At 38.5% G+C, this 24,184-nt stretch overlaps 2 protein-coding genes across 4 annotated transcripts; one reads left to right on the forward strand and one right to left on the reverse strand.

Moving 5' to 3' along the window:
* Positions 1-5: 5 nt before the first annotated feature.
* Positions 6-14,492, forward strand: LOC111323960 (H(+)/Cl(-) exchange transporter 7). Of its 2 annotated transcripts, none has more exons than XM_022927422.2 (23): positions 6-165; positions 263-346; positions 466-531; positions 1,752-1,817; positions 2,861-2,993; positions 3,533-3,642; positions 4,040-4,120; positions 5,131-5,371; positions 5,471-5,646; positions 6,257-6,311; positions 6,700-6,760; positions 7,709-7,847; positions 8,167-8,260; positions 9,090-9,311; positions 10,194-10,321; positions 10,617-10,702; positions 11,273-11,318; positions 11,738-11,827; positions 11,912-12,004; positions 12,134-12,223; positions 12,566-12,649; positions 12,750-12,830; positions 13,412-14,492. In XM_022927422.2, the coding sequence occupies exons 1-23, from the start codon at positions 88-90 to the stop codon at positions 13,532-13,534; spliced, it is 2,427 nt and encodes an 808-aa protein (XP_022783157.2). In that variant the 5' UTR covers positions 6-87; the 3' UTR covers positions 13,535-14,492. The 2 variants fall into 2 exon arrangements, with proteins under 2 accessions (XP_022783157.2, XP_088592137.1); XM_088736011.1 differs by having other exon boundaries at positions 21-165; positions 1,682-1,817.
* Positions 14,142-21,140, reverse strand: LOC111324006 (cerebellar degeneration-related protein 2). 2 transcript variants are annotated; one of them, XM_022927472.2, is made up of 3 exons: positions 20,870-21,140; positions 19,036-19,148; positions 14,142-17,532 (listed from the first exon to the last, which is right to left on the reverse strand). In XM_022927472.2, exons 1-3 carry the CDS (start codon positions 20,952-20,954, stop codon positions 16,465-16,467), a joined length of 1,266 nt encoding a protein of 421 aa, XP_022783207.2. In that variant the 5' UTR covers positions 20,955-21,140; the 3' UTR covers positions 14,142-16,464. The 2 variants fall into 2 exon arrangements, with proteins under 2 accessions (XP_022783207.2, XP_088592148.1); XM_088736022.1 differs by lacking the exon at positions 20,870-21,140 and adding an exon at positions 19,716-19,881.
* Between the last annotated feature and the right edge of the window lie 3,044 nt (positions 21,141-24,184).

Genomic DNA, 24,184 nt, shown 5'->3' on the forward strand with positions numbered 1-24,184 from the left:
CACTGGGCCTGAATTTGCCATTTCTGATGGAATACATGATCAGCTGCGAAACACCTGATAATCAGAGGAAATAACACTTTTACATCCATGCAGAGGTCTCAGCGATTGAAATCTGTGAACACTATGGACTCCGAAAATACCCCACTAATTGTTAGTCAGGACGAAGTAAGTTTTCTAGCTAGTGCCAAACAGTAAGTGACGCATTTTAATTCGCAATCTGACAAACTCAGGTGCTAAGTACGGACTATTTACAATTTTGTAGCCGGTTATTCAAAGTTCAAATGTTGCTCGTCGGAGATATGTCACAGAAGAATCGAACAGTTCGCATTTAAATGGAGTTAGAGAGGTGAGGTATTCATTTATTAATAATTGTAACTTGGAGTACGACTACTGTGTACTGGTATAATAGAGAAATTCTTATGCTTAATAGTGATTTTTTGAGCATGTAGCTTCTTTCTCTTTCAGAGTTTATCCAGAAATGGTGTCGCGGCAGAGCCAGGTAGTCTTCAGAAAATATCGTCAAAGTACGAGGTATGCAGTATTTCGTGCCATAATTTGTTAGACGAGGCAGTGATCAAGTGATGTGGCAGCTCATATGATCACGGCCAAACGTTGTATATCTCATATTACATAGAAACGGTGACTATGATTGCATTTAGGACAACTCAGTTCAAATGACACTGGCAAATGCAAATTTTTCCTGACCTGACAGGCAACGTGAATTCTGCAAATCTTACCATTTTGAGAGAGCGTCTCCTGCAGGGTTAGGGGTAGGAGATGTTAATTTCCCACACACAAGATTACTGTGTGGTGAATGTCCTCCCCTGGGGTGGGATGGGTGAGGAAGATAGCAGGTCCGCATCAGCAAATTGCTGCCATAACTCAACCTGCTCAAACAAATAAAGATGAATGAATGAATGAATACATGCAGAGTATGGCAGATTCATGTTCCATTTTCTCCTTTCCTATACCATATATTTCACAGAGCAGAATTGCACTTGCACACCAAAATCTCATTGAGTTCTGCCATACACTGCAGACCAGACAAACAGGGGTCTTTGTCCTGTTTCTCACACAGATTTTAGAAAAACTCATGCATCACATGTATTTAAAACAATCTTGAGGTGTTCATGAAATGAAAGAAAAAATCCACTGTTCAGGTTTATTTTAGGAGGCTCATTTGCAAAATGTACTTATCATTCTGTAAATTCGCTGTAGACAGACAATGCAAAGAGGTCCTTTTAGTAGACTGCTAGTATCCGTCTTTTATTAAAACACTTGGTATATCTGTTACTCTCTGGTAAAAAGTAAAGTCTGTTTATGAGCCAAGTTGTCCATCAGGCCAGCACTTAACTCTGGTTTCTATAGCCTGAAGTGACTAGGAGCAATTCGGCTCCCCCCTGGATAGGATGCAGTCCATTGCAGGGTTACCCCCAAGCATTAAAGTTGCTGGTACCCATTTAAACACCTGGGGGAACAGAGGCACTATGAGAGTAGTGTCTTGCCTGAGAACACAACAATGTCCGTGGCTAGGGCTTGAACCCTGACTACTTGATCTGGAGTTGAGCACACCTACCATCAGGTCACCATGCCTCCCATATTGTAACCATGGATTGGCAATAATTTTTTCTCTCTCTAGTTATTGGGCTGTTTGTTGTTTTATTTTTTTGTCCCCTTCCAGCCTTGTCACCTCTGAAGCCTTTCTCTGCAAAGCAAAATTTTTGAATGTCAAACTGTTTGGTTTTAAACAGAGCTTGGACTATGATACTCCTGAAAATTCACTTTACTTCAGAGAGCAAAAGTCGTATACTGCCGAGGTAAGTTAAGAGACGGTTTTGACTGCGTCTTGCATGATACGATGAGTATTAAAGTGCCACTACGACGTAAATTTTTGTCTCTGGTTTTCACATTTTTTAGCGCCAATCAAGTTAATATGGTTAGAATTGTACTATGTGATAGCTTTTAGGTCGATGGAAGCGAAATACGCCTTGATATAGCTGGCCGAAATTCACGAAAAACCGGTCAGCCATTACTCAGCTCGCAACCGAGAGCCAGTGACTGAACTGAGAAGCGGTTTTACGCATGAGCTGGCCTGTGACGTCATATGCGCACTTTCGCATCGTGCTTCATGTGTTGTGAGAGATTCGACAGTGGAAATTCTAGGTGTTTTATAAGATGTATTCTTCCTCGGATTCGATGAGTATTAAGGTGTAAAAAATCTATCACTTGACCATAGGGACTTAGGCTCTGATTTTCAAAGTGAACAAGGCTGGATACAGTATTGTTTAATGTATAGATGTACCGATAAGAGCTAATTAAAGGTTTTCATTCTATCTCAACCCTTTAATTTCAATGTGTGACCAAGATGGAATTTCTTGTTAAAAAAATCAATGCAATATCAAGCAGAAAAGGGATTGAAAGAAAGGAAAAATCAGTTAGGGGATTATTAGTTGATCCATTACCAAATTCTCCCAACTAACATCATAATTATGTGGGAGACATTAAGGAGAATTACTACGGGGATCTTGGGATTGAAAGGGTGAAGTTAAGAATTGATAAAGATGTTGATTTTTCTTAAATGTACATATCAAAAAAGAAAAAAGAATTTTTGTTTCAACTGTTCTTAATAATTATTATTTTTGTTTTATTTTTCTTTGCATGAATGTGGACACCTATCATATCAAGTTTCTCACTATCTCAAAATTATTCTGTGTAGTATATATTTTCACAAATGTCAAATGATAGCTTTGTTTGCTGTTGTGTACCTTAAATTTGTTTGTGTGTATTTGCCTGGTGATATGTTAATAAATCTCTCTTCTATCATTTTTTTTTACAAGGAATGTCACATTATTTTCCTCAGGAACGCCTTCGAATTAACATTAACAGATGGGTTGTCATGTTTATCATTGGATTTGTCACTGGAGTTATTGCTTTTGCTATTGACGTGTTGATAATAAAGTTGGCGGGGTTAAAATATAATATAATCAAAGACTGTATCCTTTTACATAACATGCATGAATTGGGTTGGTTTTGTTCAGTTTGTTGTTTTTAAATTTTTGTTATCTGTCTTCTAAAAGGTTCCCTAGCCATTCAAAAACATAATCAAAATCTACCAGTTATTTGGCTGTAAACTTTTGGGTGTCCTGTCCCAAAAATCTAGTTGGTGCTGTGTAAGCTATGCCTTGCAAATGATGATCTATCAACTTACATGTAATAAAATATTTTATTTGTTGAAAACAAACAAAACATTTGAAAAAACAAATCCAAAATCACTAAAAAGAAGTGGATTTAAATGAAAGTGAACAACAAAAAGACAGACTAATTTTTTTTGTAACAAAAAAATTTGTTAACTTACTGCTAAATGAATTTGAACAACTATCGGCAATCTGGCTATTATTGGTTATTATTATTATTATTGGCTATGATTAATATTGTCACTTTCACATTTTTAAAGGAGTTTAGATTGTTCCTGAATTTTGGTGCTCACAAGATGTTACCTGACTGTGTTAAATAATTCTTGACTTTGTGGTAGATATTGACAAATGCACCAGTGGAAATTGCATGTCAATTCCTTACTCATTATGGGTTGCTTCAGATGCCTTTTTGGTTTGCATTGCAGCTTGCTTAGTTGTCTATGGAGAGGTAATTTCTGAAATTTCTTTGCTTAGATTTATTTTAATTGTAACATCAGATTACTGACAGAGATTTATGTTGCAACTGATGACTTAGTTTTTATTAAGATTTTATTGGGTTAAGTGATATTACTTAATTATGGTCTCTTACTGTAAAAGGGATAAATGAGGTGTCTTTTGGTAGAGAAGTCAATGCAATAAACAAATTAATGAAACAGCCATTTAATATTAATGTTTTTTATATTTTTTCCAACCAATGATTTTTATTTTTTTATCGCCTGTCCTCTTGACAAATCATGAGATACACTTGATTTATTAATAAATTACATTTTTATTGATTAAGACATTTTCCCTCTCTGTTCCTTATGAAAATATAATGAATAATTAAAAATACTTTAAATTTGTAGCCTGTGGCAGCAGGAAGTGGTATTCCACAGATCAAATGTTACCTCAATGGGGTGTTGGTACCTCATGTTGTTAGGATAAAGGTAAATAATCAGTGACTTGTGGTCATTTTGACAAGGATAAAGGTACATAATTAAACTTGAACTTTATTTTTATTTAGACACGGTAAATCTATCAGATAAATATATAATATTATTACAATCTGTTATTACAATTACAATCTACTTTAATCTATATAAACATGATCTAAAATTTAAAAGTGAAATAGAAAAAATAAAGAAATTCTGCTTTACATAGATGCCGTGTGCGTTTTGTCGATTCAGACGAAGAAATCGCGACAACCATTTCGAAAAGATTGAAGTGATTTTGCTTGCTGCAATTCAGGGGACAAGCTATTCCAGATAGCCGCACCATTATAGCTAAAGCTATTTTTCAGGAAATTGGTGCGGGGCAATGGAACAGCTAGTTTGTTTTCAGAGTTCCTAAGATTATAAGGAGAATCATATTTAGTGAAAAGAGAACCAAGATAGTCGGACGCAAGACCATGTATAGATTTATAGACCATGGTGGCCACTTGTATTTGTTGCTGAGTATCTAACTGTCTCCAGTTAAGTTGCTCAAAAAGAGGATCAGCACTTTTGTCATAACTGGAGAAGGTCATTAGCGACCTGTAATCATTTTTGACAGAGTTCAAGGTGTTCTTTCTTTTGTCGGAGAACTATTCTGTTCTCATACAGTCAGTCATGATCAATTCATGTAATTTGAATGTCAAGAATTTTTAGCTGGATGAGACTCCTGACTTTTGTGGCATTCTAGTAAACTCTTAGCTTGCTTAGTTTGTACTATTATGATAACTATAATTATATTGAAGTAGTTATTACTTTAACATTAGACATACCATTGGATCATTAACATTAGTTTTAATTAGGAGTGCTGTAATTGCTAAAATTTCATATTTTTCATTATTTTTTCATTTAGGAGACATACTTCCTTGTTTTCATCTGTTCCTGTTATTGATTGGGTACCCATTGACCCATGATTACCTGTCTGAGTCCCTTTTTTTTAATTTAAAAAAAATGCATTCTCTTCCCAGACCTTGTTCTGCAAAACAGTTGGAGTTGTATTTTCAGTGGCAGGCGGCCTGGCCTGTGGTAAAGAAGGTCCCATGATTCATTCTGGAGCTGTGGTAGCAGCAGGAGTTTCACAAGGAAGATCCACAACCTTCAACAAAGACTTAAAATTGTTTCAGTATTTTCGTGAAGATCACGAGAAAAGAGATTTTGTTTCTGGTGGTGCTGCTGCTGGTGTGTCAGCAGCCTTTGGAGCTCCTGTTGGTAGGCAAATGAATGAAATTTATTTCTTGCCAAGACCCAATGACAAGATTATCTGTAAATCTTTTGACTTTTAACAGCCCCTGCCTCCTTCCTGTTTAGGTGGTGTGCTTTTTAGTTTAGAAGAAGGAGCAAGCTTTTGGAACCAGAGTCTTACATGGAGAATGTTTTTTGCATCCATGGTTTCCACTTTTACTCTCAATGTCTTGTTATCTATTTATCATGGCACCCCAATGGATCTTTCAAATCCTGGACTTATCAATTTTGGTTCATTTCAGGTAGGTTTCCACAGTTCCACAAATTAGAAAAAAAAAAACTGTAATTGTATTTTTTGCTTTGAGCTCATTAGAGATTTTTCAAAGTTATCATAAAGGATTTTGCAACTGAAAATCAGAAAATGGAGGCTAGAAATAAAATTTAGTCCCCAATGTACAGCAATCGCTTTTGAAATCTTTTAAGATGTAGCAATTTCACCAGCAAGAATGATGCACTTATGATATTTTTATTCAATTATAAAATTTATACAATTATTTAAAAATGTATGTCATGCTGCAGCTAGCTACTTGATGCCCAAACACAGGCTGAACTTAAGCTTGTTCTACAGTTTTTCTTCCCACACAGACCACCAATGAGAAATCCTTAATCCTTTACCAATAGCTCTTAATTAGAAGGGCTGTATTAACACTGTTTTTTTGTGAAGAGAAACTAAAATAAACTTCACCAGTAGAAGGTTGTATTACTAAGTACCTTTAGGCAGGAGATGTCTATGATCGTTTTGGTATATAGCCTTGCTTTTCCCTCACAAACTGATTAGTATTCAGGCATACTTTCATGGAGGCCTATTTAAAGTTCTAAAATGTTATACCACTACTTATTGAATGTTTCCAGGGTCAGACATACCAGAGCTATGAGATACCTTTGTTTTGTTTGATGGCAATAGTTGGTGAGAATTTTTATTTTGTATTAATTATCTACAAAATCTCAAATACCTAAGAAGCTTGTTTGATTTTTGACAAGTGAAATATTTTATGGTGTAATTACAAGTCAAGATTTTAGCCTTTTTGGTCTACTTCATGGGTAAAAATGATTAACAAGCCTCAAGAAGGAGGCACAGATTGAAAAAGAATCTCGTTAAGATATTGTTTTGAAATTTAATAAGATTGAAAGTGGTAACCTGAGTTTCATGCACTTTCCCCCCCCCCTCACCAAGACTTCCTACCCCTTGAGCTGTGCAGTAGAGGGAAAAGGGGAGGGACCTCTCATGGTTGCCAAAGCATGAGCTCTTTAATTTATTTCTTTGCTAGTATTTTCAATTTGTAATCATATTTCAGGTGGCTTGCTGGGGGCTCTTTTCAATGCAATCAACCATCATTTGCACATATTCAGAATGAGGTACAATGTTTGACTATCCTCTCAAACCTTTAACTCCCAGAAGTGATTAACATGTGACTTCTCCCTATATTATCCATACATTATCCAGCAAACAGGTGATGAGAATACCCAAGCTCATAAGGTAGACGTTTTTATCTTGATCTAACACCAAATCCTTGTAAATAATTTGCAAGGAAATGTGTAGCAGCTAGAGGAGAGAATCAAAAATCAGTTCTTGGCAGTTAAAGGGTTAATCTTTTTGTTTTTTTGCATAATTAACATAAACAATTGTAAGCTTGAGTAACTGGTTTATATTAAGCATCTCTCATTGTGTGATGAGTTACTTACTCGCCTCAAAAGAAACTTTCTGTATTACTATCAAACCAAGAGTTTTTACAAGTTTCTAAAGGTGACATTTTGAGTGTGAACTCCAAATGGTCAGTGAAAATGATGAATGATGAAAGGCTAACCCTCAAAATGTCAGATTTAGAAGCTCTTTATGGAGGACAATTTATATTCTCGATTCAGTTGATAAAACCAAATTATCTCGTAATATCCCTAAGTCAACACATGCAGTACCACAGTTTCTATTAAGAGCAACTTACCCCCTTCATTTATAAGGTTTGTTGTCTCCCAGGTACAAAAGCCTGTTTAAAAGGTGTAGTTTGAACCCTGAGTGATTGTTTGGTTGTGTTCATGGATGAAACACATACTCTCACAGTGTTTTTGGGTATCAGTAAAGAGGGTATCAGTAAAAACTTGACAAATTCCTTGAAGCCGCCTGCAATGGAGCAGCAATTCATTTAGAGCCAGTAGAAATACTTCTTATTTAACTGTTACTAACAACACCAGGATATGCTGTAGCCATACTAGCCTTTAGCTTTGATTTCAGATTTCTAGTAAAGAGAGCTATTTGATGAGAGAAGTATTATACTGGTAACTAAATACTTCACCCAATTTTATTTCCAGGTACGTGAGAAAGGACTGGGTTCGTGTAGTCGAAGCAGTGATAGTTTCTGTGATGAGTACAACATCAGCTTTTGTGTTGATCTACTTCTATGATGACTGCAAACCAATAGGAACAGCAAATATCACCAGACCATTACAGGTGTGTATCCCCCATTCAACCCTTTACCCTAACATCAATATGCATATTCTCAATACTGTTCTCTACACATTTCCTTTTTTACTGATGGAGAGAATTTGTTTAATGATCAAAAGCTTTTTCAGATGGCAATCATTTTCTTTTATTCTCTTTAACATAAGTTTTGCTGAAATGTGCTTTATTACACTTTTTTTCTTCATTTTTTCTGGTTTATGCCCTTGTTTATTGATCTAAGACAGGCACTGGATGAGCCAAACACAGTATAACACAAGTATTTGTAATTCTTGGTGACCTTTCAGTTATGATCTATTTCAATTATTAGTTTTTCTGCCAAGATGGTCAGTACAGTTCTATGGGGACGTTAGTATTCAATACACCAGAGGAGTCCATCAGAAATCTTTTCCACTTGCAAGAATGTAAGAAACGTTTTTGTCAGAATGTTTTACGCATAATATACTGGGATATAGTTGTGAAATACACGGATTCTAAGAAGTTCAAGTTGATTGGAGTTAGGTAGCTCAGTTGGTAAGCCAAGCTTTTGTAGCAAACGTGTAGAAACTCAGAATGAGTTGTGAGTATTACTTTCAGTGCACGCTTGTTTTTCCAAAACGATACTAAACAAAGGAATGCAGACATACAATTTCGTTAAAGGTAAAGGACGGTGTAAATTTAAGTTACAAGAAGAGAAATCATCTGAAAGGTAATGGATGGCGTAGTCATTGTTATTATATTGTGAGATGTACTTTTCTCGTCATTTACCAAGGGGCCGGGAGGTACCCATACTTTTTTTTTTTTTTTTTAATGGAGGTACCCATACTTTGACAAGCACTTATAGCTTTATAAAATTATTCATTTCATCAATTCAATTATCTTGAGGAACTCTTCACTGTCAGGCAATAGTCCATTTTACAGCTGTGTGCTTGGTTGCCAAGCCTTTGAACGGGAGTGAGGCTATGGGTGACCTTGTTATGATACAAACCTTGCTGCCTTTCAAATGTAAATCACTTTGTTATCATGCTAACTAGATACAGGTCTCTATCACAACAAGAGAAGGTCACCTTTAGCCTCACTCTGAATCAAAGGCTTGGCAACTAAGTACACAACTGTAAAATGGCCTATTGTATTGAGGGGTGTTAATTTTTCTCATTTTGGACATAGTACAGCACACGTTTGCTGCTTTTGTGGCAACTTATTCACAATTGATTCATCACTTACGAGGTAGCTTCGTGAAATTTTTCTTTTCAGCTTCATATGATGTGGGGACGCTAGCAGGGTTTGCTCCAGTCTACTTCTTGCTGGCCACATGGACTTATGGTTTGTTCGTTCCCAGTGGTCTTTTCGTGCCTTGTATTCTGACCGGAGCAGCCTGGGGACGGCTTTGGGGAGTGGCGTTGAGGATATGGTTTCCGAAAGGGAACTGGGGCCATGCGGGAAGCTATGCACTCATAGGAGCTGCTGCTACACTTGGTAAGAACATAATTAAGGTCGCTTTATGAAGTAGGGTTTGAGTGACTGTCTGGCTGATTGATTGATTGAATGACTGACTGGCTGACTGGCTGACTGGCTTTATTATTGACTGCTTGAATCACTGTGAGTTGAACTGGCCTATTGACTGACAAAAGACAGACTTACTGACTGACTTATTCATCCAGTGATTTACCTCTGCAAAGTGGCCGAACAAAGTGTGATTGTGGACGTACTCAAAGTAACTTGCTTTTCATAACGACGCCAAAACTGATTCTCGCAAGCCAATCATAGTTAATGGGGGAATCTCTTGTTAAAGGTATGCATCCACGTGCACTTCTCCCAGCAAGGAAATTGCGAATTGAGATTTTTGAGTGAACGATGCTTATGAACCCAAACAACGTCTCAAATTTTTCAAAGTTACATGTCACTGCCGTAGTTTCTCCTGCAGGGTGTGCTTTCCCTTCAAGGTGCCTCACTTCTCCCTCGCGGTCAGTAAGTTATTTTATTACACGACCCGGGCAGTCAGAGGGCCAATAACTTAAATCAACCTATCAAAATGCTCTATTGCCGGTCCAATATTCTCTAAGTATTGGACCGGGCACTGTCCCGAATGATCCCGAATGATACCGCACTTGTGTCCCTTTGAACTTCAGTCGTATAATAAATCTCTTATTAACCAAGCTTGCTCGGGACCGTATTGGAAGAACATCGGCCCTCGGTCTTTTTTGTACGGACCTCGCAGCGCTCGGTCCGTACTGTCAAGACTTCGGGCCGATATTCTCCCAGTATGGCCCTCGCGCTTGGTTAATAAGATATATACAAACTAGTAAACTAATATGTTGAGAGATAAAGGTTGATGTGTTTCTCTTGTTTTTCTTTTAGGCGGTGTTGTCAGGATGACCATCAGTCTCACTGTTATTTTAATGGAGGCAACTGGAAACATAAGTTTTGGTATTCCCATTATGATCGTTCTTATGATCGCTAAATGGGTTGGTGATTTTTTCAACGAGGTGAGTGAAAACCAGCAGTAAGTCCTCAGAACCCCCACCCACCCTCCCTCACAAAATTCAAGATGTAAGCAGAGTGGCTCTGGGCTCGAGCTCTGACACTGATCTCTGTGAGCTTTAGCTTTAACCATGACCACATGCCGAGGGGAAGGTTACTTGCGATCTGAGGGAATGGCATTTTATCCAGCCTAGAGGTAAACTGCAATAAGTAACAATAGAAGTTGAGGTACGTTATCTTATTGCGGTAACTATTGTGATACTGAAAATGTGCTGAAAGTTCGCGTCCTCTCCTGTCCAGGGTTTATATGACATCCATATCAAGTTACAAGGTGTCCCATTACTTGGCTGGGAAGCGCCCTCGATGGCTGTCGGATTAAATGTCTGGTAAGCTTGAACTGAGGAACGTTCTAGTGATGCCGGTGTAGTAGCTACTGCAGGGCTCGACATTAACGGTAGCCCACTAGCCACAGACTAGTAGAAATTCAGCTTTGGCTTGTAAGTTGAAGAGTTAGTGTTGAGCCCTGTACTGGGGTAGCAGGATAATTGTACCACGTGACTAGATATGGGGTTCTCGACCAATTAGATTGCTGGATTGAAATACCATATGGCTTCCAAGGAGAGTAGATGATTCGATTGGTTGAGGCATCCAAGAACGTCACGTAGTATAAGCATCCCGCTCTCTCATTGGTTACCGCACCGGTAAGAGTCTGTCACGACTTGCACTTCACCTCATCCGAGAGATCTAAACCTTCCAAAGTACAGATAAGATATTGCGCTATTCAGCAATCCCGAAAGTACATAACGACCTCGCGCCAGTGGTCGGGGCTGGCAATGGTAATTAAAAAATCCTTCAAACCGCTCAATCGCTCAACTTTTCTCGGGACACGCGAAAACTTTTGAAATTGAACTTTGTTTTGGTCTATTTAAGTTGTGTTCGTTTGATTTCCTCTTCAGTGATATCATGAGCCAAAATGTGGTTTGCTTTAAATCTGTAGAGAAGGTAAGTTCGAATATTACTCCATGGTTCACCGTTTTATCTTGGATTTACATCCTACGTGCGAAACATATTCAACTATCGTCCTTCTTCCCGAATCATTTCCCAGTCTCTTTGACTTCCTCCCACAGAGACAATAGTGGTTTTAGTTTGTGCTCATTGTGGAATAATTTATACAAGTGAAAGTTCGTCTTAATCGTGAAACTTGGCCGGAGAAATTTTCTCTCCTTTTGTCAAGCCCCTCTCAGATAGGGGTTCATGGAACGACTTCACCTTTGCAAGCAAAATCGTATATGCAGTAAATGTTTTCGAGGTAACCACCACGATTTCATATAAACCTCAAGAAAGATTTTTCATAGTTAGCGTCTTAGCCTTCTCCGCGGTAATTTTTAGAGCTCCCCCTGAACCCTTTTTCTTTTTGTCAGGTCGGACGAATTGTTGACGTTTTGAAAGACACAAGCTCTCACCACAATGGGTTTCCTATTATCGATTTCCTTGAAACGACAGAAGGGGAGGTATGCTTGTTTCAGCTGTTTTTATACTTTGTTCATTATTCATGTAGAAGACGCTTTTTCTATCGCTTTGTTCTTTCGTTTTAGGAATCCAGTAATTCATACAGAGACACGGCCCCATTCGGGACTTTCCGCGGCCTGATATTAAGATCCCAGCTTATTATTCTTCTGAAACAAAAGGTGAGAAAATGAAGCACATATTTGTAAAGAGGGACATAAAATCAGGGATCCTAGATATGAATTAATTTTTGTAGAGGAAGGTCATCTTTAAAAGACTTCATCTCATTCAGGTGATTTTCCTCCTTTTAGATATTCTCTGAGAGTAGTCGCCAAGGAAAAAAACATAGTTTGATGTTGCAGGATTTCAGGGACGCTTATCCGCGATTTCCTCCCATCCGGGTGAGTCTGATCCGTTCAATTGAAGATGTTGAATTTATCTCTCTTCCGACGCACACGCTTAACTCGGAGCACTGACAAGCTTATGGACCATGACGCTTCACGAGCCCATTGTGTTAGCGACTTGGATTAAGCCAAGCTGTTTACATAAAGTAGAGGATTTCTTTTTATTTCTGTAGTTTTGTTTGTTTTTGTTTTGGCTTGGCTTTTGTATCTTCGCGTATCGATGTCATAGGCAGAGTGGTTCGAGGGATCACTGATGAAAGACGTCTTAAATACTTAATGTAATCTCATTTCTCCTCAGTTGTGCTTGATCTATTGATGCGCAATTGCTTCTTCTTACAGAATGTTAGTATATCACAGAAAGAAAGAGAATGCTACATGGATCTTAGACCGTTTATGAACCCAAGCCCCTACACGGTACATGAGGTGAGCTGTACTTTCCTAAGTACTTTCGCAGTTTTCAGAACATTCACTGTCTAAGGCCGATGTTAAAAGGCCTCATGCCACCCTTGTTCTTTTCTTCCAGAATGCTTCCCTCTCGCGCGCTTTCAAGTTATTCAGAGCTCTGGGACTCAGGCATATTGTTGTGGTAAATGAAAACAATGAGGTGAGTAGAGTCTGGAAACGAGCTAAACGTCAGGGTCGTGAATTTGTCACTTTTAACTCAGCCTTGATTCTTACGCTCATTAGAGCGAGTTCCTCTAAGTCATTCGTGAAGTGATTATACAACTAACCGGCATGACTCGTTTGGTATATTTCGAACAAAGCTTGTCAGTTCTAATAAGTTGAAAGCACATGTGGTAAGGTGTGGAAACAAATAGCCCTCAAAATGTTCCAAGTGTACTTCTCAATAGTTCTGGCATAAAAAAAAATTGCCTTACCAAGCGATCTGATTTTTTTATCGTTTTGCTAAAGAGGGTCTTACAACCACTTCGAATTTCCTGCGGCTGCCATTTCGAATAGTGCGCAATGCACTCTGGGCTGATTGCGTGTAATAGCTGCTCTCTGCACTCGCGGTTAGTTTTTTAACCTTGTTAATGTTTTATTGCTGTTGCATAAAGAAAATTTTGGTAAATAAGTCACAGATCTTTCCCAGGAGGTGTTCGATCGACGGTCGACACTTTCAGAATTAAAGCCTGACGCTTCCCAATATCTTATTCTTGTCTGACGTAGCGCTCTCTGTTACAGGTTGTTGGCATAGTAACAAGGAAAGACATCGCTCGTTTTCGAATGTGGAGTCATCGTGGTCAGATCGGCTTAGAGGAAGTTCACATTTTAGATGCGAATTCCGAATTCCACGATTCTTTTTAATCCATTCGCTCAAGAACCAAGGTTGGCGACACAATAGAACTCAAACCGGTCCTGAGCAGTTAAAATTAGAATAAGTCTGCTAAAGCTTCTATTAGTGGCATCACTGATCGTCCAATCAACCAATCAACCAAGACGCCGTTCTCGTTGAGCGAAAACGGAGCAGTCGAAAGTTGTCTCCGTGAGTCAAGAAATTTAGCTATCGTGTCAACTATCGCGTTAACTATCGTCAATGAACGCGGGATATTTAATAGTTAACACCTTTGGGGTCTATTTAGCATAATTCCGAATAACGTGTCAAAAATAAGAAGAGATTGATGTTGGGGGCCATATTGAATCGCGTTAGAATAAGGGACAGAGTGCAGGTAGCAGTGTGGAGAAGGGATTGGTTTTCGCCGCCGCTCCCCCCCCCCCCACCCCCCACGCCCCGTCCCTTGTCCACTAAGTGAATTATTACCTTACCCAAAGCATTCCATCAGTGGGGGTTTTATTCTAACATGAGTAACGTCAGACATGACACTTTTTTCAAGATTTTTTTTCGGAGAAAAAGAATAAATGAAGTACAAAAATAAATAAACGGTAATTTAATCTAGGTTCCAATACAGAGAGATTTCGTGAAAGAAAATTTATTGAGATATTAATATGAAATGGCACATTTTGTGTTGTTATTTATATTTTTATATGCAAAGAAACAAATAAACTTTATGCATATAATAAAAAATATTAAGAGACCAAACGGTTAGGAAGTTAAGTAAATCAAGAAATACTGTTTTTGATTGGAAGAGAAAAGTCGTCGAAATCATCACACGTAACCTCATTATGTCTTTGTAGTGACTGTTTGAGAGGCATGCAAACTAATTTGTACGGAAAGTTCTAATTATATATATACATTCAACAATTAATCATCCGAGTCTGTTAGGATTAACTCCATTGGTAGTGATTAAAAATTTTAAAAACTGCGTATAGTTTTGAAAGAACTCTTAGTTATCACTTGAAGTGTTGATGTTTTGACAGATTGTTCGGGCTTTCTTACAATGGCCATTCGTATAGCTTCCCAAAGCTAAGACTCGACTTTCGACTCGAACGGGTGTAGGTTCCGTACCTGAAAAGCGCGATAACTTCAAAGCGGACAACTGCAAGTTTCAATAACTGTTGCATGTTTGAACTGTGTGGTTTTATCACACACTTCCGCCCCCAATCACCAAAATATTTTCAGTGATTGATCCTTGAACTAAGAAATGTTCATCCTAGTGTACCGTATGCGCACGTTTTTCTTGATAAGAACTAGTTATTCTTAAAACTCCTGTTTCAGTCGAATCAAGATAAAAGGGGAACCATTGAAACCTGTCGTAACGGTTTTTGTTTTCCTTCGGTGGAAAATTAAATTTTTCGCCAAGACACATACTGTTATTACTATGTCAACCTAAGCGTTTTTATTGAAGTCCTTAAAACCCGTGCCGAATTTTCCATAACTGTGATTGGTCTAATCTGGTCACATGTCGCGCTTGATTTCGTAACCGCTGTTGTGGAAAGAAATGATAATTATAAGTTTCCAGGTCTCGGCTATAAGGAATGACGTAAGTTGCTTCAGGCATTGAACTCTTTTCTTTTGTTACCAAGTCAGTTCACATTCTGATTACGCTCGTTAACATTTCGTATCACACTTGAATTATATTTGGATATGCAAATTAATATTTTCCAGACAAGAATCCAATCATTTCTATTGATTGGTTTGTACTAGCTATGGTTTTTTAGTTTGTTATTTTTATCGCAACGCCCATTGTTAATCTCAATGATTTCAAGAGATCTTTGACGTTCTGGATTGTGCGCTCACAAAACGATTTTTTAAACAAAAGAATTCAATTTGATGAGAAAATAATTAACCATGCCAACAAAACATCACAATGGCCATAAAAACCAACAATAATTTCTGCAAGCAGTACTAGGCTTTCAAATTCATTGTCTTGTTTGATCATTCGTCACGAAAACTCAAGTTTGTTCTACGATCTATTGGTTTTGAAAGCTTTGCCCGACCTTCTAGAGCTGACAAGTCGCTTCAAACTTTGCCGTAAAATCTACAGGTATCAAATTTTCTTGTACGTTTTTTGAAAGTAGCGAAACTGGGCGGTAATTGCGTTTAGATAGTCACTCCTGTACGGCAAACTTAGCAGAACATTCATTTAATTTTAGTTTTTAGTTAAAAGATCTTACTTGTTCAGAATCAGAAGACCATTATCTACTGTCTCGAGTTAATCAGATAATTTTCGGTATCTGTGTGATCGACTATCTGTTGACACTTTCAAAGAAGCGTTTCGCTTTCGTCCAGACCAAAACACCGTGTCTACCTACATATTTGCCAGAAATCGAAATCTTAAAGAGCATGATAAAATTTTACTTACGATTGCCGCGATTCCGTACTTACCGACATGAAAACACTCGCAAATCCGAGTTGTTCGAAAGCCATTGAAGAGTTCGCTTTAGGTAGAAATACAATAAGTTGATTTTCTTTTTCTTTTTTTTTTTTTTTTTTACCGCAAGCTTTCAAACGTTGGCTCTCCCGGGGAGGGGAGGGTAGGTTCACTTTGAAAGCGTCTGATGTCCACCGGTCTGGTAAACAGAAAAAAATACCTTTCTTGTTATAATAATATAAGAAACTTCGAAGCCTAATGTATAAACGAAATTTTGATATATACAGCTGAATTTTCACCACAACGATAAAGCTTAAAGCTTTATCCGGCCGCATACATCTTTTTACCAGTAGAATAGATAATACATGGTAAAATGTTTTTCCGAGCTGAGTAATTTTCGGCACGAGTAATTGCAATCGTGTAAATGAAATCTCACCACGCACATAAACCCTTTCCACTTCTTATTTGCACCGTCTTTCAACTGGTGGTAAAGCCAAGCTTCATAGCAGTTTTCCACATTTCAAATCACTCCTTAGTTTCACTTCTGTCTGCCGGTTTAAAAGTTTTAGATTCCTCTATTTTGGAGTAGATTTGCGCGAAGAGTTGTTTGTATTCCCGTCCGTTTCCTGATACACTGTTTTGCCGTGATATATTCCGTGAACCCATTTCTTCAAAACCAACATCGGGTTCCTCGTCCAGTGGCGAGGTTTGAATCGCGCGTTGAACTGTGGGAATCGGAGCTATATCTTGAACGATACCTTCGGTTTTGCATCTTTCTACCAGAGAGTCGTATCTTCTGACAAGCTCGTGATATTGGCTTCCAAGCTCTGACAAAAACGATGAACTATTCTCTTTAAGAGGAGACTTCACCTCATGCGACGGACTTAAAACTTCTACCTCGCTTTGATCCGACGTAGCGCTGCTTTGGCGATTTAGTTCACCATCTACGAGAACAAACGAATCATCGTCAACCAAGCTGATGTTCTCGACGCTTTCCGAGATTTGCCGAGTATGTAACGAGTCATTATCGACTGACAAAGCCAGACATGAGGTCTCGTTTTCGAGCTCTTGCCACAGTTTTGCTTGATGAGCGAAGTGACAAAGTTCCCGATCGAGTGTCTGATTTTCGTGAATCAAATCCGAAAGTTCAAGCTCGAGTTCTTCTCTTCGACGTTTCTCAACAGAATGTTGTCTTTTAAGCTTCATAATTCTTTCGTTGAGAATTTCAATATCCTTCTTAAAACCTAAAACTGCTTCGTCCTTTTCGGTGGTATCTGACTCGTTATCACTTCCTAACTCGTACCCACTCTCCTTCTGAGTGAGCTTGAGAGACAAACTGTTTGCCATCTCTCTCTGGAGTCTCATTCTTTCTATCTGCAGTTCTTCCAGCTGTACCCTGTACTCGTCACACTTATTTTCCAAGGAGTCCACGGTTTGCACAAGCGTTTGGTAGCGTTTTCTCATAACCGCAGTCTCACTTTGTAATTCCTTGTTGGTTTTCTGTAATTCTAAAGCGGTGGATTCCATTTGTTCGCACGCCTTGACTTGCCCTTCATGTAACTCCCGCAAAGTCTCCAGTTGTTTGGAAAGAAACTGTAAATTTAGAAACAGTTGCGTGAATTATGAGCACGCATTGATTACACCCGCTTAAGCAGGAATAATAACTTGTCACTTTCAATCACTAACACGGATTAAATATATCTTATTAACCAAGCACGAGGGCCGTACTGGGAGAATATCGGTCCGAAGTCTTGACAGTACGGACCGAGCGCAGCGAGGTCCGTACAAAAAAGACCGAGAGCCGATATTCTTCCAGTACGGTCCCGAGCAAGCTAGGTTAATAAGATATTTATTATACGACTGAAGTTCAAAGGGACACAAGTGCGGTATCATTCGGGACCATTAGGGACGGTGCCCGGTCCAATACTTAGAGAATATTGGACCGGCAATAGTGCATTTTGATTGGTTGATTTCAGTTATTGGCCCTCTGACTGCCCGAGTCGTGTAATAAGTCATAATAAATAATTTGCAACCTTCAAGGAAAGCCATACGTGTAGCTTCCTTAGAAGTCTCGCGTCCAGACCCTCCACGGCCAAGCAGTTGTTACACCCTTCCTTAGTTCTTTGATGTCACGAAAAGATTTGGAGAAAAGCGTTGTGTGACATCCACTAAGGACTCGCATGGTCTCCTAGCTAAGTATGTCTCAGCTTCCGAAGTATTAGCCGCAAACCTAAGAGTTTTGATATTCCGTCTGGATGGGATACCACTGCATCCCAAGCTACTACTCCACCTACCTTCCGGCGTTCCATCAACTTCCCTTCGACAGTTCTGTTGCCGTGCACAACATTGAATCTAATTTTTATAAAATTTGGCTCACATCTCTTCTTGAGAATGTCAAAGAGACCAGTCAGCGCTTGATCATTTTTTTAACGAAAGTATGTCTCAGCATTCCACCTAATTAAAAAAAATTCGAGCAACTTAAACTTCTCTTGACTCAATATAAATTTTGAAACCTGAAGTGTCTTTCCATTAAATTACTTCTCGTCTTTTCTCTCTTTTTCTCTCTACTTTATCAAATCAGACACGTATTCATTCTTTGCGATAATGAATATTGAAAGAAAACGAATATAACAGTAATCCTTAGGTAGCACGGAAAGCCGGAAAACTCTTGAACAAAAGCTCATCTTTCAAACTGGCAGTCTAAATCCCACAGGTATCAACGAACGCTTTTCATTCCACTAATTTATTCGTGTTTTTGTCGATGCCATGTTCCCACCAATCACGTAGCTCCTTTTTCTGCCTTTAAAACCACACACAACCCACAATTCCCCTATTCGCTCCGACGAAGGGCTAAAGCTCGAAACGTCAGCTTTTATAATCGTAACGGTGGCCAATTTACCATTTCAACTTTGTTGATATATTCAAATTATTTCGTTACCCCCACCGACGCAGCCCCAAACAGTTTCTTTAGAAACTAACTATCAGCTTTTATTCATAACAGTAATCCGCCGAGATAATACCACGCGATCATGCATGAAAAAATAACTATTTAAATTATATCCTTAAAAAACCCCAGCAATATTTCAATTTTCCCACCTCATTTTTTATTGACTGTTCTTCGAGATAGTGATGCGACGACTTCAGCATTACCTCCAGTTCTTTGTTTCGTTCCAGAAGATTTTTGCCGATCTCAGCCGCCAACTCGAGATCTATAATATAGCACGGATAAAAAAGATATAAACGTTCCTTCAGATATATTGGTCGAGGTACCAAGATAGCTTCGTTTCGTTACGCTTGGGTCAAGCTTACGAGATGAACGATTATTTAGCGCACCTTGGTTCTGAAATCAGTAATCGTTCAGATTAAAGACAAATCACAAAAAAGTAAATCTAAATCTCATGTAGTTTTACAAATGACATTTCAACGGTTATAAACCTCTATTCTTGTTTTCTTTGATCAATAGCAAGAGAGGCACAATTTTTTTCTTACAGCGGGAGAGGCCAGCATCACTGCCTACGATTTCCAAAGCACTTTCATACGTAAACCTTCAGTTTTTTGTTGGACTTTTCGAAACTTGGGTTGGATGAGTTGCGAAAGAAATTGGAAGGCGACTTTAACGGGCGATGACGGACAAACTAAGTCAGATTTTGATGTTAAAGCGCTCAAACGTGGAAATAGAACAAATATTGACGTTTCTCGGAGCTACACAGCTGAACATTCATAACGCTCCAAGCACAAAAAGGGGTTTAGTTGCATAACCAAAGCTTCCGACCTACCCGCTTTATGCCATCTGTTGTCACACAAAGGGTACGATTCACGAAACACCGATGGATGTTTAGATTCCATGACAAAAGAAACTTTCGCAATTAACTTGTTACTAAGGCTAAAAGTTCATGCAACTTAGTTTGAGCGTTATCTTCATTTGACCAATCAGATTTCACTTCTGGTAAATAACTGAATAATGGCAGAAAAAGCTTGTTTGCTGAGTGAATGTAATATTGAAACGAGTCTTTTGACCTTATCAGTAATAGACTCTGCGTTGGTGATAAAAGTCCCCGTGATTCTCATATCGGCGGATCAATATTGCATCTCAATAATTCGCAGCATATAACACCGTTTTGCGGCCCAAAAATTATGTGCTTAAAAGTAATCTTATACGTAACTTATTCACATGCTGTTGCAGTTGTTCTGATTTATTTTTCCTTTTCTTTCCTTTTCTCTGGTGAAACAAATTCTAACTGCACGCCTCCCATGTCCGAATTTGTAGCGATTGCCTTGGTATCGCTTTCCACCTTTCCTTACAAAGCGGAAGTGACGCAATTTTCTTACGCAGCGGAAGCGAAATGTTTGGGTGTTCCTAAAGAAGAAGTCTGAATTTGCCTCATGATCCACGGAAAAACCGGCCCATAAAAATAAAATCTGTTTTTTTAGAAAGCATTCTCGACGGCTTAATAGTTTTATCCAAGGGCGATATTGATTTAAACATAAATTATCAAATCCTTGGGTCGTTTTTACGTTACTTCATGGTGACAATAAAATTATATTCGCACTTTGTGTTCAAATATTCTTGCATAAAAGACACGATTGACTGACAACCCTCATTTGAGACTGCCTTGAAAAAATTCAAACAGGAATCAAATAAAATCACCGGGTTACAATTGTCTTGAATTTGTTATAAACCCAAACCAAATTTCACACAGAATCAGACAAAAACCTTTTGATCAATCAACTTGTTCCACACACTCGCGATCGCAATCTGATAGTCGAATGTCTGGACTCAAAAAATTCGAAAGAATACACGCTAAATTTCTTTTTTTCGGTAGGGTCACTTCAAATTATTATTCAGGTAGAGAAAGAAAATATGTTTCACGGTAGAATGCACTAAACGGCGAGAGAAAGACAGCGAAACTAACGACTCATTCTTACTCACCAGTACAGCAATGTGATACGCGATCTTTTTGCTCCATACGATCACTGCTATATTCCAAATTACAAAGCGACGAATTCAACTCCATGGACGTGACTCAAAATATTGTCTAAAAATTTGCCATATCGGTTTCTCGCCTAAAAAAAATATCGTAATCCCGCCTAAATAGTCCCGCTTCTCGTCGGCGAAAGAAACTCAAAACAGATCAGATAGCCGTGAAATGTAAATATCAATCGGCCATGCGAACGAGGCCGGCTGTGCCACGTAAGGTTTAGTGTCGTCATTTGCATATCACAAGCGCTGACCTGCGAGAAACATATCATCATGCACCGCGATTGGGAAGCATCGCTCATTGAAACAGCCAATCAAATGCAGCGAAAAGGGAACAAAAAAAATATGTTTTGACCATTACAAGAGGCAGATGTGTATGTCACAGCTTTGGATATCTTCGGGATTACGTATTTTTAAAAACATAATTTGCCCGATAAAATATGCACACGACCCGCTGTTTTCCTACAATTCAGTTATACGATAACCGCGGTCGATTTTTTCTGACAAGAACCGCTGAAGATTGATTTTTACCACAGCAGGTGACTTTGTGTGGGTAAAGAAATTTCAAATTTATATTTTGCTCACTCACGAAGCGTGAGAGAAAGAAAAAAAAAAATTACATTTGGGGGGTACTATTGAGAATGAAGGTTCGGCAAATTAAAACGCTTCTCACTTCGAAAATGAGTGGAAAAAATGGTGTGGGGTGGGGACGGGGGATTGGAAGGCTAAGGAAGCGGTTATCCGACCTGGTACACAGGGTTAGAGGGGAGTGGGTGGCAAGGATTAGTAAAAGAAGAATAAGAAACACTGGGGTGAACTACAAAGATCAGGGAGTGTGGAGAAGCAGAAAAACAAAAGGAACGGAGAAAGGGAAACCGGGAACGACACAAACCCGTTGCAGGCAAAAGAAGGGAGCGTCTTGCCCCTTCCCAAGAATGATGGCTGGCGAAAATGTGTATATGAGTGGCCTGTTTGCACCTCATTTTATTACAGCCACGGCGGTCTTACGGTCAGAAGTGAAAATGGCAACGAAATTAGTAAGCTGTGCTGCCATTACTGGTCGGTGTCCTCGCTCTTTATTTAGTCAGTTTTAAGGTCAGTGTTCGAGGAAATGAGACAAAATTTGGGGCCAGTAGATACTCTGCAAAAATGACCAATTAGCGTGTTATTAATCAGCCACGTAGGCTAGAAATCGAAATTTGCATGATTCGTCAGACTTTAGACTAGTTCAGCTTCCACACAGTACCATTGACAAGTTTCCTGACTGTTTTCAGAGTCGCCGGAAATTGCTGATTTCTATTGAATGAAGACTCTCCATTGTATGAAACACCTTCTTTACTATATTGCTATTACCGTACGTTTTGTATGCAGTATTCTTTTGCGAAAAAATTAAATCTAAAGGGTAGCTTAGTAAAACTCAATAAAATGATGACACTTTTGTGACATTTCGTAAATTTAATTGGCTGTTGAAACTTTTTATATGAGATTAAAATTTGCCTTTTTCTGGTCTCTGCCATCTGCTTTGCGATTTTCCTCTTGAAAAATGTAAAGTTCGGTCAAACCACTTGCTTAGGAGACTTACGGGCAAACACAATGCAAGTGATCGATTTTAAAAGAGTCCATTTCGACAAGACGCATCAGTGACTGTAAATTAAAAGATAAGCAAATGACATAATGTTACAATTTAGAAGTCGTATCGTGCAAGAAGAAATATATTTTTCAATAGCCGGTAATTCTCCGTTACGTCACAGCGAAATGAATTAACACTTTTACATTTGGGTTTTACGATTTTGTCACAAATTTATTCTTCGCATTTTAGATTGAGGTGAACATCACGTGCAGTCAGTGATTAATCTCCGGCTTTTCAAGATGGACTCAGCTAGAATTGAAGGAAAAGCATATAATTTACCAATGGTAAGTTTCTTCAGTTAGCTGCACGTGCGAATATGAAATCTGTGTGTGTGTGTGTGTGTGTGTGTGTGTGTGTGTGTGTGTGTGTGTGTGTGTGTGCGCGCGTGTGTTACAGAGAAAAAAACATGGTTAGCAAAGCCGTAAAATCACATTCGCGGTAAAAGACTCTTTAATAGCGCAATCGGAAGGACCATTTGCTTCTCCATACCTTGGAGTCTGAATCAGCGGTGATCGCGTTTTGTCTCGCATGGTACGTAGGTAAGTCCAGGAAAAGCTGGTTGAAATGTATCTTCATATCTTAATTATTGGCTCATAAGTCTTGCTCAGTTAAAATAAGAGTCATAACAAAAGAAAAAGGGGAAGCTTTAATCAACAAAAAAAATTTGCATGCTACTCTGAATTCGATTGTCGGTTGTACGAGTACATAGGCAGAGTGCTTTTGAAGAGTGAGAGTTGATCATGTGAAGAGTGCAACCTTGCGGCTAATTGAGCTAGAAATGTATTTTGTTCTTATCACAATTTCCGCCGGGATTTTTAAAAGTAACTCGCAAAAATAGTCAGAACTCGAAATGTCATTTGGTGATTTTGATTTTCTCCGTTCTTTAGTTTACTCCAGTTGCATGCCCCTCAGGATAATTGCCAATGTATTATAATATTTCCCTAAAATCCTAATTTTCGTATGAAATTTTTCCTTGTCAGCATCGGAAGTAACATCGCCAATAACACCTGCCGAGGTTAACTAATGGTCGATGTCTTTGTGAAACCAATTTATTTCGAGTTTTTTGGCTAAAGGCGAGATGGGCCAAAGGCCTTACGAGACAAAAAAGATTCTGCTTTCTGTTTATTTCTCCGCACTGTTTCAGTCTGCTTGTGTTAATTAACGACTCATCATGGTATTATTTATCGAGAGAGCAAATATGTACATAGAATTAAGATTTTTCCATTTCTAAGACTTGTGTCACGATTATCGATCTTTTGGCAGTTTCGCGCCTTAATTCCATAAATATTAGAAACCACAAATTAGTCAACACTTTGCATGTGGACTTGAGCTAACACCAGGCTAGCGAAGATTTTTTTCACTTTGTAATTACCTTTTTTTCATAGAATATAATGTCCTTTTATTCTGTTCCTAGTGATAAGTAAGGTTAAGAAATTTTTGGATCATTTATATTTTATCAGTCAATTTTTTCTAACTGATGACAAGGTTCAAAGAGTATGTGAAATTACCAATCTTTGTGTGTGTGTGTGTGTGTATTTTAATCTGGAGAATAGGCAAAGATTTCCTAGCCATTCAGAAGCAGTTGTAATAGTTCTGCCTTTAAATCAAAATCATAACCGCGCAAATTAATGACGTTT

This window comes from Stylophora pistillata, chromosome 10 (genome assembly GCF_964205215.1).
Source record: "Stylophora pistillata chromosome 10, jaStyPist1.2, whole genome shotgun sequence".
Lineage (NCBI taxonomy): Eukaryota > Metazoa > Cnidaria > Anthozoa > Scleractinia > Pocilloporidae > Stylophora > Stylophora pistillata.

Coding starts and splice junctions, on each gene's coding strand:
- LOC111323960 (XM_022927422.2), top strand. CDS start 88: ATGCAGAGGTCTCAGCGATTGAAATCTGTGAACACTATGGACTCCGAA. Junction 532..1,751: donor AAATATCGTCAAAGTACGAG/GTATGCAGTATT, acceptor GGTTTTAAACAG/AGCTTGGACTATGATACTCC. Junction 11,828..11,911: donor TTGAAACGACAGAAGGGGAG/GTATGCTTGTTT, acceptor CTTTCGTTTTAG/GAATCCAGTAATTCATACAG.
- LOC111324006 (XM_022927472.2), bottom strand. CDS start 20,954: ATGGAGTTGAATTCGTCGCTTTGTAATTTGGAATATAGCAGTGATCGT. Junction 19,149..20,869: donor CGTATCACATTGCTGTACTG/GTGAGTAAGAAT, acceptor GCTATATTATAG/ATCTCGAGTTGGCGGCTGAG. Junction 17,533..19,035: donor AACAGTCAATAAAAAATGAG/GTGGGAAAATTG, acceptor CTAAATTTACAG/TTTCTTTCCAAACAACTGGA.